Raw genomic sequence first — 14,816 nt, 5'->3', positions numbered from 1 at the left:
TTCTGACTGGAACACTTAGCCCTCTTTTCAATGCTAAGAATCATAAGACATTCCATATAGTTAAAATGACTGTTGCCATTTTAGCCCATTTCAAATAAAATCCAGTCCTTAACTTTGACAAAGAAAAAGAAAGAAAGAACACACTTAATTATATCTGCTTTTAACATGAGCTTTCAGTTCCAAAAAACTTGGGAATAACAGAAGAGTAGAATAATTTTAATTGCAAGTCCTTTAACATAAGCATGTCATTTGTAGCTGCATAGTTTAATATGACTCTTGAAAAGACAAAAAAGCTGGTTTTAAAAACATAAAAAAAAGCAGCTTTGCAAAACCACATAAAGAAATAGCAATTTTAAGGGGGTTAAAAAAATTGAAATTAAAAAACAATCCTAAATTTCATTTCCAACTGTACTATTGAAAATATTTTAGAATCTTTTCAAATATTTTTTCTTTTGTATTTATAATCTTGTGTACGTTTTTGCATATTCAAACCCTGAATGAAGTTTGTTAGATTTCAGGAAAAAAAAAGGTGTATCAAATCAAATCAAAGCTCAAAGCTTTGGCTCAATGTGACTTTTGCATAGAGCTGCAGCTAATTATTTGACCCCATGACTTGGACAAGCCTTGGGAACACTGTTTTCTTTCTGTTGTTCACCTGCTTACTTATCATCTGAATCATACAAGACTCAGGCGGTGTTTGGGCCTGATCCAGAGCTCCTTGAAATCAATTGGAAATTTTACATTGAATTCAGTGGCCTTTGGACCTATTGAAGTCAAAAGCAAAAATCCCATGGATTTCAGTGGAAGTTGGATTAGAGATGGAGAGAAAAAATGAAAAGATAAAATAAAAAAAATCTTCACCATTCAAGAAGTTCAAAAACTTTTTTTGCAAACACAGCGGCCATCATAGCTGCTGAAATATAAAGTAGAAGAACATTACAGCTTATAATTTATTTTATTTTTCAGAGGGCTATTAAGGCTAAAGCATGTTCCAGGCCAGGCAGCTGACTCTGTCAGACTCAGAAAAAGAAGAGAAGACAGCTTCTTCTCCAAAGTATCATTATCTCAGTAGGGACCTAATCCTATGAGGTACTATGTACTTTCAACCATCAATGAAGTAAATGGTAGTTCAGCGCACTCAGCACCACACAGTATTGAGCCCTATTTGAAGTATTTCCAATATAATTTAGAAAGAATACTATACTACTGAGATAATGTTATCTAATTATGAGAAGCAGAATTAGAATGTGTGACCATATTACAGGTGGAGAACTCCCTGTTGGAAGGGCTGGAGGAAAGAAGATTCTGAAGATATGAACTGTTCGGAAAATTTCCACCCACATGTTGAGGGCCTATAAAAGGTCTATGTGCCACTTAAATCCCATTTAGGATCTATAATGAGGTCTTAGGTCCCATATCAGCAAGACACTTAAAACATGTCGAACTTTAAGCATGAGTATCTTAATGATGTCTTAAATGGAGCATTAAATGAGACTTAAGTTGTGCAGTGGTCTAGTACTGGTCCTCTGCACAGGGATGAAATTCACCCTTGTAAATCATAGAGATGTGGTTAGATTTTGGGAGAGTGACAGAGACTGGGAACTCGGACTGATGCACAAAACAGCACTTTGAATCTTCTCACTTCTGGTCTTTCATTGACACTCTCTGGGCTGCTGACATTCTACTAAACTGAATGGAAAATTAGGCCATACTTGACATGTTCAGCGAAAGTTAAAGTTTAAAGTGAAAGGCTCAAAAGAATTTCAGAGAAGCTAAGAGGAGAGAGGGGCATGGAATGAGCATCAAAATGTTTGTTTAAAAAAACCCTACAAACCCTACAAATTTTAATTTTCACATTATAAAACAGTTATATGTCCTTCTCCTTGGCAATTCACATTCCACGGTGTGCCTATGAAGCAGAGATGAACATTTCACCCTATATATTACTTTTTTTTAACCATACAGTATGCCTGTATGCTGGATATTCTTGGAAAACTTACATTTATATCTATCTTTATAAATAGATATTGATATTTATATATAGATCTAGATCTAGATATGAAGCTATCTGCATATCGATCTACTGTATATTTTTCAAGAAACCTAGCTTGCTTGCCAGATGGGTTTCCCCACATTGCCCCAGCTCTATTTTTGCTTTTTATCCCATCACATCCTCTAGGTTTTTTTCACATGGACAGAGCAGTCTTAATAATTAACAACAATGCTGAAAAATTCAGAAGTGTCTAATTCAAGTCTTTGCTCAGAAGGTGGGTTTGGTTTTGATTGTTTTTAAATTCTTGCAAGTAAAATCCCCAAATTGTGCTTATGTAGGCTTCATCCCAAGGCTACTAATGATAACCACCATACTGACCATTAACAAATACTGCTGTTTCCAGGCCGGTTGCTAACAGATGGTAAAAATTTCTTGCTACCTCAGAACTGCTGTCTACTTTCCCCTCTGTAATGGAGACATTTCTGTTAGTCTGTGCTCCATGCTGCAGTGGATTTCGTTTTGAAATCAGCTTGCTACCAAATTAATCAAGAAAATGCGACCAATCACAGTGTACCATTTATCAATTTATAATTAAGCTTTTGCCTATGAGGGCCCAATCCTATAGTCTTTACTTAGGCACATTGCTGGAGTAAAGACTACATGATCAGAAATTTAGGCTTAGGCCCTGTAATGAGCTCTGAGTGGAGAGGTCCCTGTGCTCACATGGAGTTCCATTGAAGTAAATGGGGCTCTGAGCAGGGCCAGAGATCGATCTGCATAGAGTTCTCTGTAGGACTGGAGCATTTATGACTTATACAGTGAAACCTGCAGTGAGGAAGGACCACCTCCAGTGAGACCCTCACCCCCTTCTTAAGTGGCTATTTCAATTTCTCTGTAAGGGTTCTAGTATAATTTTGTTTGACCTTTAATTAACTGTCTCTGCTAGGCAAATTACTTTTGCTTGTGCTTTGGATAGTCACTTCAGACAGGTTTCACTGTGGACGCATGTGTGTGCGTGCGTGCGTGCGTGTGGTTTCTTCAGTTATAATGATAAGCAGATGTGCTTTCTGCTTCAATGTACAGATGCAGAACTTAGAGTAAGGCCATTAATAATAAATAGATACATAGAAAGCAGGAAGACAAGGTCCTCGTCCCTCCACTTAGAATATAATTATATTGGCTAAGCGTTGAGACTCACACCACATATCCAATGAAACCTGCCATCTCCACTATTTGGTATACAGCTCTTTGTTCCCCTCTTTTATTTGAAGAAAACTACTATTTGACCATTCAAGACTGCATTTCTTGAAAACCCATTTTTGGTGCATCTTTATTGTTCCACAGACTCATTGGCCGTCAATGGCTCTATTTCATCAATTATGGAGCTAAATCTTTATTCTACATTTGTTTTTGTCATTAAGTTATGGCGTGCAGATGGACAGCCTTCACCTGCTATATTTTCAAAAAATGGATACTGTCTCTTTAATGAAAGAAAAAAGTCAATATAACGTATTACCAAATGTAAATGCAATAAGGAATAACATATAGCTCTGATTATGTTATATGACATTTGGCTTAGCAGTATTAACATATTGCACAAACTCTTGATTTTCCCTATTGCAGAAAAAAATACATAAAAGACATGGGGAAAATCTGTTCCATATGACTGCAAAATAATTATTATTCTATTCTTTCTTTCTTTCTTTCTTTCTTCTTTTTTTGTCACTTGCTTGCAGAAATATTTTAGTATAATCTTTCATTTTTTAAGCCAGTTCTTTATCATGTACGTAATAGACATACAGTACAAGGAGAAATGGAACAAGATGGAAGTTACAGCAGTGGCAAGATGCAAATTTATTCTGGCAAAAAAATAAGATGTGCACAATATCAAGCATGCTTAAGTTTGTGCTAGGAAAACTATTACGAAGGAGGAGTGGATGAAATGAAATTTTGCATCATACATGATTATGTGTTGCTTAACTTCATAAAAAAGTCTTTGTCTATTTATGTTCGCCTAGCTGTCACCAAGAGAAGCGGCATACCACACTGCTGGAGTGGAAATTCCTTGTGGGAATGGTAACAAATATCACAGCAGCAGTCACCCTAGGATCATGATTTTTTTTAAATGAAAGAAAAAGAAAAGAAAAAAGAAAGACAGAGAATTCACAGACCATTTAACTGCAGGCACTGACTTGGGGTGGGGGTAGCGGGAGTATTTTATTACATTTTATACTTAATGATTAAGACTCTGTAATTGCTTCCTGCTCCATTTTACCCAACTTTAATTTGGCTATTTTATGCATGTGATGATGTTGCCACTGTTTTTTCTCAGCTGCCTTTCTCCCCATAGTGTATGACATGTTATTGAGTGTAGCTGAGCAGTGGAAGAGTCATATTTTTCACTGACACAAGTTGAAAATCACCTTTACAGAAAAAATAAAGGGGAGAGAGAGAGAGAGGAAATACTATTTCTTAAAGATAATTTGTCATATTAAGTCACCATGAGGCAAAATAGCGTTCAATGAGTAGAAATGGTAACTCTTCTTTATACGCCAATGTAATGGGAATGAACAGGACTTGCTACTGTACTGGTGCATCATAAAAATAGCTGAAAGTGAGCTATGGTGTGAACAAAAATATGAAGACCAACACAGAAATGGATGTTGAATGGCCTTTGCACAGCAGAGGTAGATAAAGTTTATAACAAACTGTTTACTGACCATATACATTTAATATAATTAAGAGGTCAGTTGAACAAGAGCTCACCTAGTAAGTGCTTTCTCAGCAGTGACTCATAAGCTATTGTACTGTACCACAGTACTGTCCAGTTATTGCTCCACTACTTTTCAGGAAAATTCCCATCACCTTTGTAATCTACATTCTATCATTAGTTAAGGCTTTTTTCATTTCTACACTTTTTTCCACAGTTTGCATCAGTTCAATGCAATTGACACATGTGCCCCTCGCAAAAAAAGCACCATGTTTTATTGAATGGAATATATCGTGTAGGGGGAAAAGGTTATGGAAACACAAATGAGCTGAAGAATTTTGCATTTTATGGTGCTTTTTTGTATTTGCAGAGATCGTTTTAGGATCCTCAGTCCCAGTCATAGTAAAACACTATCAAAACAAATAGTCTTCCAAAATAGTAGAGCTTTTACATCTTAACAAATACATTTTAAACTGCTTAAGCAGTAGGGTTTTCTTCTGTCTTCCCCCACCCTCCCACAGAATTTCATCAACCATAAAATGTGAATTAAAAAAACCCACATACCTAAATAGCATTGATCAAATGCTCTTATAATGGAAACAATTAAGGGATATTTCAAAGCTGGAAAATAGGTAACTAAACTTTATTTGCTAAGAGAACATTTCCTATAGTTTTCCTTCATCTCCCAGCTACACAGCAAACATCTCTAAAGTGCACTTCCTAAGTGTAGTTAGAGAATAGGAAGGAATGTAAATTTTTTAAAAACAGCCCTTATTAACTTTTCCTTCCATTGATTCTATTGTAAACTCTAAAAAGCATTTTTTAAAAAAGCAAATAGTCATACACTCAGCGGGTAAAATGTTTCCACCAAGAAAAAAGCAATGGAAAAATGCAATCAGATTACTCTTCTTTCCTTTGACTACTGATAGCCTGGTATGTTCTTTGCTGTTTTATTGCACACTTACGAAGATGGGTGACCTATTTACTTGAAAAACCATGTTCTTCAGCTGTGCTAATACATCACGATGCACCCTTAATAAGTGGAATAACTTTCAGCAACCTGTAGCTGTTAGAAAAACAAGGGATTCAACACTGAACACATCATTTGTACTGCGGGTGCTCAAATGTTTCTACTGTAGCTTTGTCAGAACAAAAAGACTTCTTTTTTTCCTGAGTCTCTTTGCTCCCAGACACTATGGATCTTTGCTGGTTGTGTGATTGCAGTGGGACTGATAAAGTAATTCACAATGAATGCCAATCTTTTACCTCCAATGTGAAGGCCTCCCAGCTATTCAACTTCACTGGTTTCCCATACTGTATCGAAAAAGGCTGCTCCTGTTCAACTGACCAGCGAGAAAGGACTGGACTTCTTTAAAATGGGAATTGGAGCAACAGTTTGTTATAGATTTCTTTACATAAAAATTTGTTAACTGTCTGATCCCACCTTGTAAGGAGAGCACTTGCTTGTTCATCTAAAAGGAACCTCCTCATGCTCCCTCTGGGTTTGCTCAGTCAGCTGTTTTGTGCAACAGTGGCAGAGGCACACCGGAATCACGGGTACCCATTCATTGTGATTACACAGACAGAAGCAAGTGGATGTTGTCTGCTTAAGGGAGATGGGGGAAGGGGAAGTAGAAGAATGGTTTCCATGGGTAAAAAGGACAGTTAGGTTGGTGGTAGGGGTTGTTTTGTTTTTTTGTATTTTTTTTTGTGTTTTTGTTGTTTTTTATTTTGTTTTTGTTTTGTTGGTTTTTTTTTTGTTGTTTTTTTGTTTTTTGTTTTTTTTGTTATGCCATGGAATCATAGCAGTCATTCCTCTAATAGAAACTGACAGGACATAAAAGACAGAACTATCAGATGAACACACACAATGAATAGAAATATATCAACAGTGAAAAGACTTAGTTTAGCTTTGAGAAACCATCCCAAAAATAAAATCCTGTATTAACAAGTGCAAAAAACAAACAAAAAAAGAAACTCCAAACATTAAAACACAGTGTATAAAATGGTGTGAGAAATTTAAGTCACCATACAGCCTTTTAGTCAATAAAAAGCTGTGTTCATGTGTCCTTGTTTGGATTGTTGCCCATTCTTTTAATTTTACCCAGAAGGCCTTTCAAGAAGTGATTTGAGGGTAAAAGCACCCAGTCTCTGTTATATTTGACTGTAGTACATGTGGGCCTGTTGTGTGTCTATCATTTGACATTAATCCTTTCTTTTATTCCTCATTAGTTGAATTATCTTCCAAAGTTGTTATGCCTCCAAAGCCCAGTCCTGTTGAGTTCTGTGCTGCTGAGACTGTAAGTACTGTATGTAAGAGAATTAATACAAGAACACACAGTTTAAGTCTGCTGTTACACAGTCTTGATGCTGATGAAACTGTGAGCGATGTCCTGTGACACATCGTTGAGTCACTTGTTTTTATAGTCCCTTTGGATTGGTTATCTGGTAATAGTCCCCATCTGACATCACAGCATTCTGGTTCTGCATTGGTTGGATAGTTTTCATAGAGCCCTGTAGGATAAACACAACAGAAAATTAATTTCATGAACAGATTGAATGGCAGAAGTTGGCTGTTATCAGAAATGAACTGTCCTAGAGGTAGCTGTTAGTTCCAGGTCTGAATGTAAGTTTGGGGATCATGCAGCTCATGACTTCCTGGGTCATAAGAATTGTGGCGGTGATACTTTTAGTCTATCAAAGGGAGTATGGAATTGGGTGTCATTGTAGAAAAACGGGGGTTAAAATGAAAAAGCAATAACTCAAGTGTACTAGACAGAATACCTTAACATTTCAAGTCCCTTTCTTGAGGTACTGAGAACTCTATTCCTAAGGATGGGTTTTAGTTAATGAGGGAGTACCCAAACTTTGGACCCCTTTCCACATAATATTAATTCTATAAGCCATTTTGAATGGTCTTATTGAACAATAATCACGTCCTATTAATATCAGTGTCAGTGAAAAGGTAGACATTAAATGCCAGATATTCCGATGGTATAAATTGGTGCAGAACCATTCACTTCACTGCAAAACTTTCTAACTACATCAGCATGCAACATTTCCCAGTCTATTTCCAGATCCTATCCCAAGTAATTCCTCTGATTCCGTTCTTCTCTATACCCCAGAAATGGAAGCAAAAACAAAAAAAGAATGTAGTCACTGGATCTCCTGAAATTTCTTGGTAGATAAACTACCTTCTCTTTGAACTTGTTTGGATTAATCAATTTGACATAATTTGTGTATTTTGGAATAGTTATATCTGTATTTTTCAACAACTATTATTGGTTATAACTCATGATGTTCTCTGTTTTTTTATATATTAGATCAGAAATGCCATAGTGTGCTATTTACTTCCCACAAATCTGTTTTACAGAAGAGTCAAGAGAACACAGTTTAGAAATTTACAGTTTACACATCCAAAAATGTCTAATTAATGGTCAAAAATCTTTTCTTGATTTAAAGTCATGTTGTAATAAAACATTTAGTTCAGCATTATATCAGAAATGCACACACATGACAGCTTTAGGTATCGTTAGAAAATAACGTACCAGTACTAAAGTATTAGGATCAGGCCCTTTTGGAGGGCTTAGCAAATGTTACTGATTATAGATTAAACTTTCTTCTTGAAAAATGTTTGTTTTGTCTAAAAAATACTGCCAATTATAGTGTGCCCCTCTAGAACTAGCACATAGAAGTGTAGGCGTATCTTAATGTGCTCCTGCCCAAACCTTATATTGCTGGCATTTCATTAATTGCTTGTACAGAGGAAACCAGCTGAGCAAAACATAAGATAAAATGGAGCCCTTTCATCCAATATTTCTATGGTACAGATCTGTTACTAAACAGAAGAGTTCACTCAGTGCACTGGTAAATATAAGTTAAACCCAAAGTGGCACATTTTATTTTCATATTCGAGTTAACAGTGCTATAGTGTATTATGTTCACAAGAGTGTCCAATTTTTTGGCATTCATCTGTGTTTTTAAAGTTTCTTTGAACCCTCTTTGAAACTACAACAATCTCTTGGCTTTCCTGTAATGCTGACACTCAGGATCTGCTCCATACGTGTTCATCCGCCCACTTTTCTAGTTGCCTAAAATGTGGAGGCAGATGCATAACTTTGGTTACCCAGATTTGAAAATTTTTCATTTTGCCTTTATCAGCACCACTCATATTTAATATTTTCTTAAAAGACTCTAGGGTAATTCGGAAACATGTCAGAATTGTTTCTGCGTGTACTATGAAACAGTCTCGTTTTTAACTTTAGATGTTTTGAGAATTGTTCTATTTAGTATTTATAAAAAATCTTTGATAACTGTACTTCTATACCTTAAAATGGAGGAAATTATACAAACAGCTCTGTAGCTGCAGTAACTCAAACTATTAGCTCTAATTGAAGAGACACAAAATATTGTTAATGCTTTGATCCCACTGCTGCTTGTTTACTGTTCCAACTATATTTCCTGACTTTCTTGTTTCAGGAAAACCCAAACTTCCTGTGTAATCAAAGGCCATTTATACAAGTTAGTGATCAAAAGGCATTTAAATGCTTCATGTACACTAAATAATTATAAGTACATTGGTAGCAACTCCATAGTTAAATTGACATTGAGCTTTTTTTATTTTTTACAACAGAATTTAAATTCCTCTCTTCCTCCATTCAGCAATAAAATGTAGTCTCTGAATAGAGTGACATATTTAATAATTTATTAATTCCAGAATTACAACTAAATTCAATGACCATTGAATTTTGTATACTATTTAGATCATCTAGCCACCAACTTTCCAAAAGAAAACAATGAAACATCACTACAGATCTTTCGACCCTAAATATCATTTTTTGGCTTCACGTAGATAAATAACCATAGTCTGTATAAACTCAAAAGTTTATACACATTTGAATCACTGTGACACCTGTCAAACTGGCCACATTTACAGTTGTAAAACTGAACAGAAAAAAAGTATTTTCCTTATTCATGATTGTATTTTATACTTGCACCAACAGAAGTCAATCTACCTTATGGTACCCAATATGTTGACACTACCTCCCTGGCTGCACAGCTTCCCTCTCTGCTTTTGCTACTTACATACGTAGCAGCTCCGTAGCTAGCCCTTCATCCTATCTGCCTTTGGAGTTTTGCCCCCATTCCCACTCCCAGGGGAACGCCCAAAGTTCACTAGCAGGAGTTTCAGTCTGAGGAATCTGCTAAGTTTTGTTAATTTCAACATAGAACTGTCCTCCGTGTACACCTAAAAAGGCATATCCAAAAGCAAACCCTTAGCTATAACCACATTATTTTCCACAAACAAAGTACATATGTTTGACTTCAGAAATCATAGAATCATAGAAGATTAGACTCGGAAAGGACCTCAGGAGGTCATCTAGTCCAACCCCCTGCTCAAAGCAGGACCAATTCCAACTAAATCATCCCAGCCAGGGCTTTGTCAAGCCACACCTTAAAAACCTCTATGGATGGAGATTCCACCACTTCCCTAGGGAACCCATTCCAGTGCTTCACCACCTTCTTAGTGAAAAAGTTTTTCCTAATATCCAATGTAGACCTCCCACACTGCAACTTGAGACCACTGCTCCTAATTCTGCCATATATGTGCCAGAATTACACATATATCTGTAGTATATATATTGTAGTATAGCTGAGGTCAGAGTTAAGAATGGACATTTGAATGTGATTAGGTCAATGGAGATTTTAGTGTGAGTAAATTAAATGTATTCAATTTTAACTGAGTCAAATAAAAAAGGAAATATGAGCTACTACATTTTACATAGACAGAGCTACTGGGGAACAACCAACAAGAGGAATAAAACATGCATACAGAATTTGAAGTCATCTGGGACAATATTCTCCCAATTCCTTTCAGTACGAGTTGCGGGTGCACATCATCTCATGATGTGGTCCTCACAGTTTTACTTATAAATGTTTTGGAAAGCCAGGGTTAGTGAAAATGAGGTTTTTATAAATACAGTTTTTTCTGCCTAACCCTAAACTATATTTTTTTCAGGATTTCTAATCCAATCTGAGGGACAGAAAAAAACCTGTTCTGTCTAAAAAAGATACATAAAAAATAAGAGGTAACTGCTGGAGTAGATGGAGTAAGCCAGGAATTTTGCCTGATCAGCTTTGTTGTGAAGCGCAGAACAAATGGCTCCAAGGAGTGAAACATCCAAAAGTGACATTACTACATCAGACAATGCAAGTACTGAAAGTGACATTTTCCCTTTCAGAGGACTTATTTCTGGGACATATAGGTAGGTAAAGTAGAGAACAGGACATATCTCTTCTTTTATAATGTATTTGGACATTTTTATAGAGAAAGGTCTGAACTAATACCCCTAAACTTTGGAGCTAAAATTTGTGGCCTTTGTCCCTAATTCCAAGTATTGAGCAAACAAAATAATTATTCTCAGAAAATATGTATATTGCCGGCAGCTTTAATAAGCATGTATAAGGCCTGATTCTTCTACATTTACGCCAGTGAACATCCATTCATGCAAGTATCCTGAATTCAGGGGGACTACTCACAAAAATGCTCACTGCTGCGAGAAAGGGTTGCACAATCAAAGTTCCTAGCAAAAAAGTTACATATTCAAGAATATATGGAAAGGATTCAGGAAAATAGTAAAAACCAACAACTAATAAACTACAGCAACAGAGAACGGTTTGGACTTTGAGAAGTCTCCTCCCACACTGCAATTAAATAAACTTCCACCATAGTGTCAGTGCGGGATGACACATGAACTGGTATTTAAATTAAGCTTCTATGGATAGAGTATCCACTGGGTCAAATGGACAGGAATTAATAATGTGCAATATGTGGCTCAGAGAACCAATCACAATGGGTAGGATTAGATATCTAGTATGTACACCTTTATCTTTTTAGCTTGGTGATGGTTATATTAGCATTTTCTTAAAATGGAAGAAGGAATGGAAAAGATTGTAAGCGCTTGCTTAAATTTGGTCTGGAAGTCAGCTTTCCTTAATCTTATCCAGATGGTCTTCTAAATTTCCGAATTGCTGTGTCTGTGATATACTAATGTTTCTGTCTAGATACCCATTTTATAAAATGAACAATACAAAATAATAAAATGAAATGTAAACCAAATATTTTTTAAAACAAACAATTTAGCCTTCATTCAGACAGATTATTTTTAACCCAGTGAAGAAGTTGTTTTGCTGTTTTATGAACTAATTTCCCTTTTAAGACTCCATTCAAACTACTAGCTTGATGAAGTTGTTTGTTTGTTTTTTAATTTGCCAGTGCATGTTGGATTCTGGCAGGCAGTTTCAGGCAGTTGTCTCTGGGGCATTTTTAATTTGTGTGTGTGTTAGGAGAAGGGAATGAGCAGACTGCTTTTCAGTGCAATATTTACACTTTTTTGTACAAAAAAAATATACAGCCAGATTCTTTGATGGGGTAAATCAGTGTTACACCATTGCAACCAATGGAGCCTCAGTGATTCATAACAGCTAAAGATCTGCCCTCAAAAGCTATGTGATAAATTAATTTTTATTTCCTTTTTTGATGTGCCTTGTGCTGAGAAAAGATGAGAAGGAATAGATAACCCACTTCTAACCAAATCAGGCTTTGGATTTATCTTTTCATATTCACCTCAGTTGAACACAATTGTTGGTGAAAGGTATTAGCAGCATTGAGGGTGTTATAGAAAGGATAAATGTGATACATATGTAAACAACTTGTTATATAACAACATATATACTATAACATTGCTTTACAGGTTCTGGGACATCAGAGGGGCCCACACTCTAACTCCTTATGATTCGAGAATAGTGAGTTTACAACCAGATATACTAAACTTACTGTGTTACGGTACTACCCTAGAGGAACCCCTCTCCACCACCCCGTCCAAATTCAGGACTTCATGGAAGGGTTGGAGTCAAGAGGATGAACTATTTAGCTGACTGAGGATTGCACTGAGGACCCTTGTCAAATTCCCCTGTAAGCAGATCTACAGTCAGTCATCATTTACATTGAGTTTCTTAAATGCAAATCAGATTTTTGCTGTTGTCTCCTCTGTTAATTTAATGTCTCTGATTTTTTGGGGGATTCACTGAGAGATAAAGGTGATGTGTCTTGAGTCAAGTGCAGATTGTGAGCCTTGGTAGGCAGCTTACTTCACAGAGAGAAAATTCTGATTTCAAACCAAAGATGTCAGGCTTGGACAACCAACCTGTGAAGCTCGTCCAACAGATATAGACGTCTGAACTGATGTCCATGTCACATATATCCCACAAGTGATGTACAACAGCCTTGCCTGACTGTAAGGGCTGCTAAAGTTAAAGAAGCAAGTGAGTACTCTGAGTAAGCTAAGATGTGCAAATTAGAATGCTGTACCACTGACTGGAAGTTAGGAGCTATGTGAAGTCTTAAAGAGGAGAAGAGTAAATATGGCTTGTGTACAAGAGATCAAACAGTTGCAAAGCCAAGATGCCGGTGGAGGGTTAAAATATATATATTCCTCAGAAGCATGTGACAGAGATTACCAGAAGGTCAGACCAACCAATGAGTATTAAACTGTGTTGGGAAGAAGTAACTATTCATATACTAAGTGGTATGCACCACAGTTAGGAGAGGAAGCGTACAGTTCAATGAGAATGTGATTATCAGAGCAGATCTAAATGCACACACTGAAACTGTGAAGGCTGGATATGAAAGTCCATGGAGGGCACAGCCTTGGACCCAGAAACTCAGAGGAAGAAACAATCCTACAGACTTGTCTGGCACTGGACTTGGTGATCACAGACATACACTTTCAGAAGAGAGAAAGCCATCTCATAACTTATACCAGTGGAGGACACAAGTCCCAACTTGATTTCTTTTTTTAATAATAAGAAATAGGTCATGAATAATCATTTGCAAGGTAATACCCAGGCAGCACAGTCTCCTTATGAACTTCTGAATGCAGAGACTGTAGAAGCATCTAAACTCCTAGGCATCAGAAAGGCCTGAGTGGTGGAAACGTAAAATGGGAATGAAAAAAACCCCCTTCAAACAAGAATAAATACACTTTCTGACTACACACAGGAATGTGTGGAGGACAACTGATTTAAACCAAGATCAGCTTTGCTGGAAACAGCACATGAAGTGCTAGGAGTGATGACACCAGTGCTGAAAGGATAAGAAGGGAGGCTTGGTGGTGGAATCCTCAAGTTTCCATTGAGGAAAAAAAGATAACCTTCAAAAAATGTCAGGCCGGGAGGCTTAATCAATGATAAATTGGCATACATGGAGGGCAAAAGAAGTGTTAGGATGACTAACAATACGGCCTCTAATAAAACTGACTAGGAGGACATTGGGGAGACAATATCATCTACAGACTTGCCACGGCAAGAGAGAAAATGATGAGGGACATGAGCATGTTCTAATGACATATTAGAAACGAATATGATATATTGCAAACAAATGGTGAATCAATCAACAAAGTGTGGAGTGACTATTTTGAAAGAGTGATGAATGAGAAGAACCCAAGGGAGGAATTAAGAACGTGTAAGCCAGACTGGGACATTATAGATTGCATGCAGGAGGAAGAGATTGCAGAAGCAGAAAATGAAAAAGAAGAAAGCACCTGGGCCAGATGATGTACTGGTGGATGTGACAGAGTCATTGGACAGGGAAAGCATCAAGTATCTTACAAGTGTGTTCAATGATATTCTCAAGAAAGGGAAAATGCCAGACGAATGGTTGTAAGGGTTCTCTGCCGCTGCCCCTCCGCTTTGGCCACACTCTTGGTCATGAATGACTCCAAGACCCTCTGGTTGAGCAGTCCAGTATAGTTTATTTACACTGTACAATCCCACCATCTTCTTACAACATATAGCTTGGCTAGCTGCTCAGGAGCTTCTGCAGCAGGCAGGCAGAGCCTCTGCTCCCCCTTCCACTCCCTGGCTACTCCTACCAACTTCCTTCACCTGGGCCTATATATAGCCCCTGGCTAAATAGGCAGACAGCTGCTTCCCTTTCACAAATCAGGTGCAGGTGTCCCTAGCCAGCTCCAATTTACCTCACTTAATTGGGACTGGCGTGACAGAGGTCTTACTAAGGGGTTGTTGCCCAGCATTCTGTCACAATGGTATAAA

General features: G+C 37.1%; 1 protein-coding gene across 1 annotated transcript in view; it reads right to left on the bottom strand.

The window, feature by feature from the left end:
- Window positions 1-6,618: 6,618 nt before the first annotated feature.
- The window catches only part of NALF1 (NALCN channel auxiliary factor 1), a 715,406-nt gene continuing 707,208 nt past the window's right edge, over window positions 6,619-14,816 (bottom strand). Inside the window, exon 3 of the mRNA XM_067536804.1 lies at window positions 6,619-7,217. Within this exon, the coding sequence (XP_067392905.1) occupies window positions 6,922-7,217 (296 nt within the window). The 3' untranslated portion in view covers window positions 6,619-6,921. The remainder of the gene's footprint in view (window positions 7,218-14,816) is intronic.

The sequence above is a fragment of the Emydura macquarii genome, unplaced genomic scaffold (genome assembly GCF_026122565.2).
Source record: "Emydura macquarii macquarii isolate MOO-44397 ecotype Brisbane River unplaced genomic scaffold, CSIRO-AGI_Emac_v2 contig_3671, whole genome shotgun sequence".
NCBI lineage: Eukaryota > Metazoa > Chordata > Testudines > Chelidae > Emydura > Emydura macquarii.
This window is presented reverse-complemented; position numbering and strand designations above follow the sequence as displayed.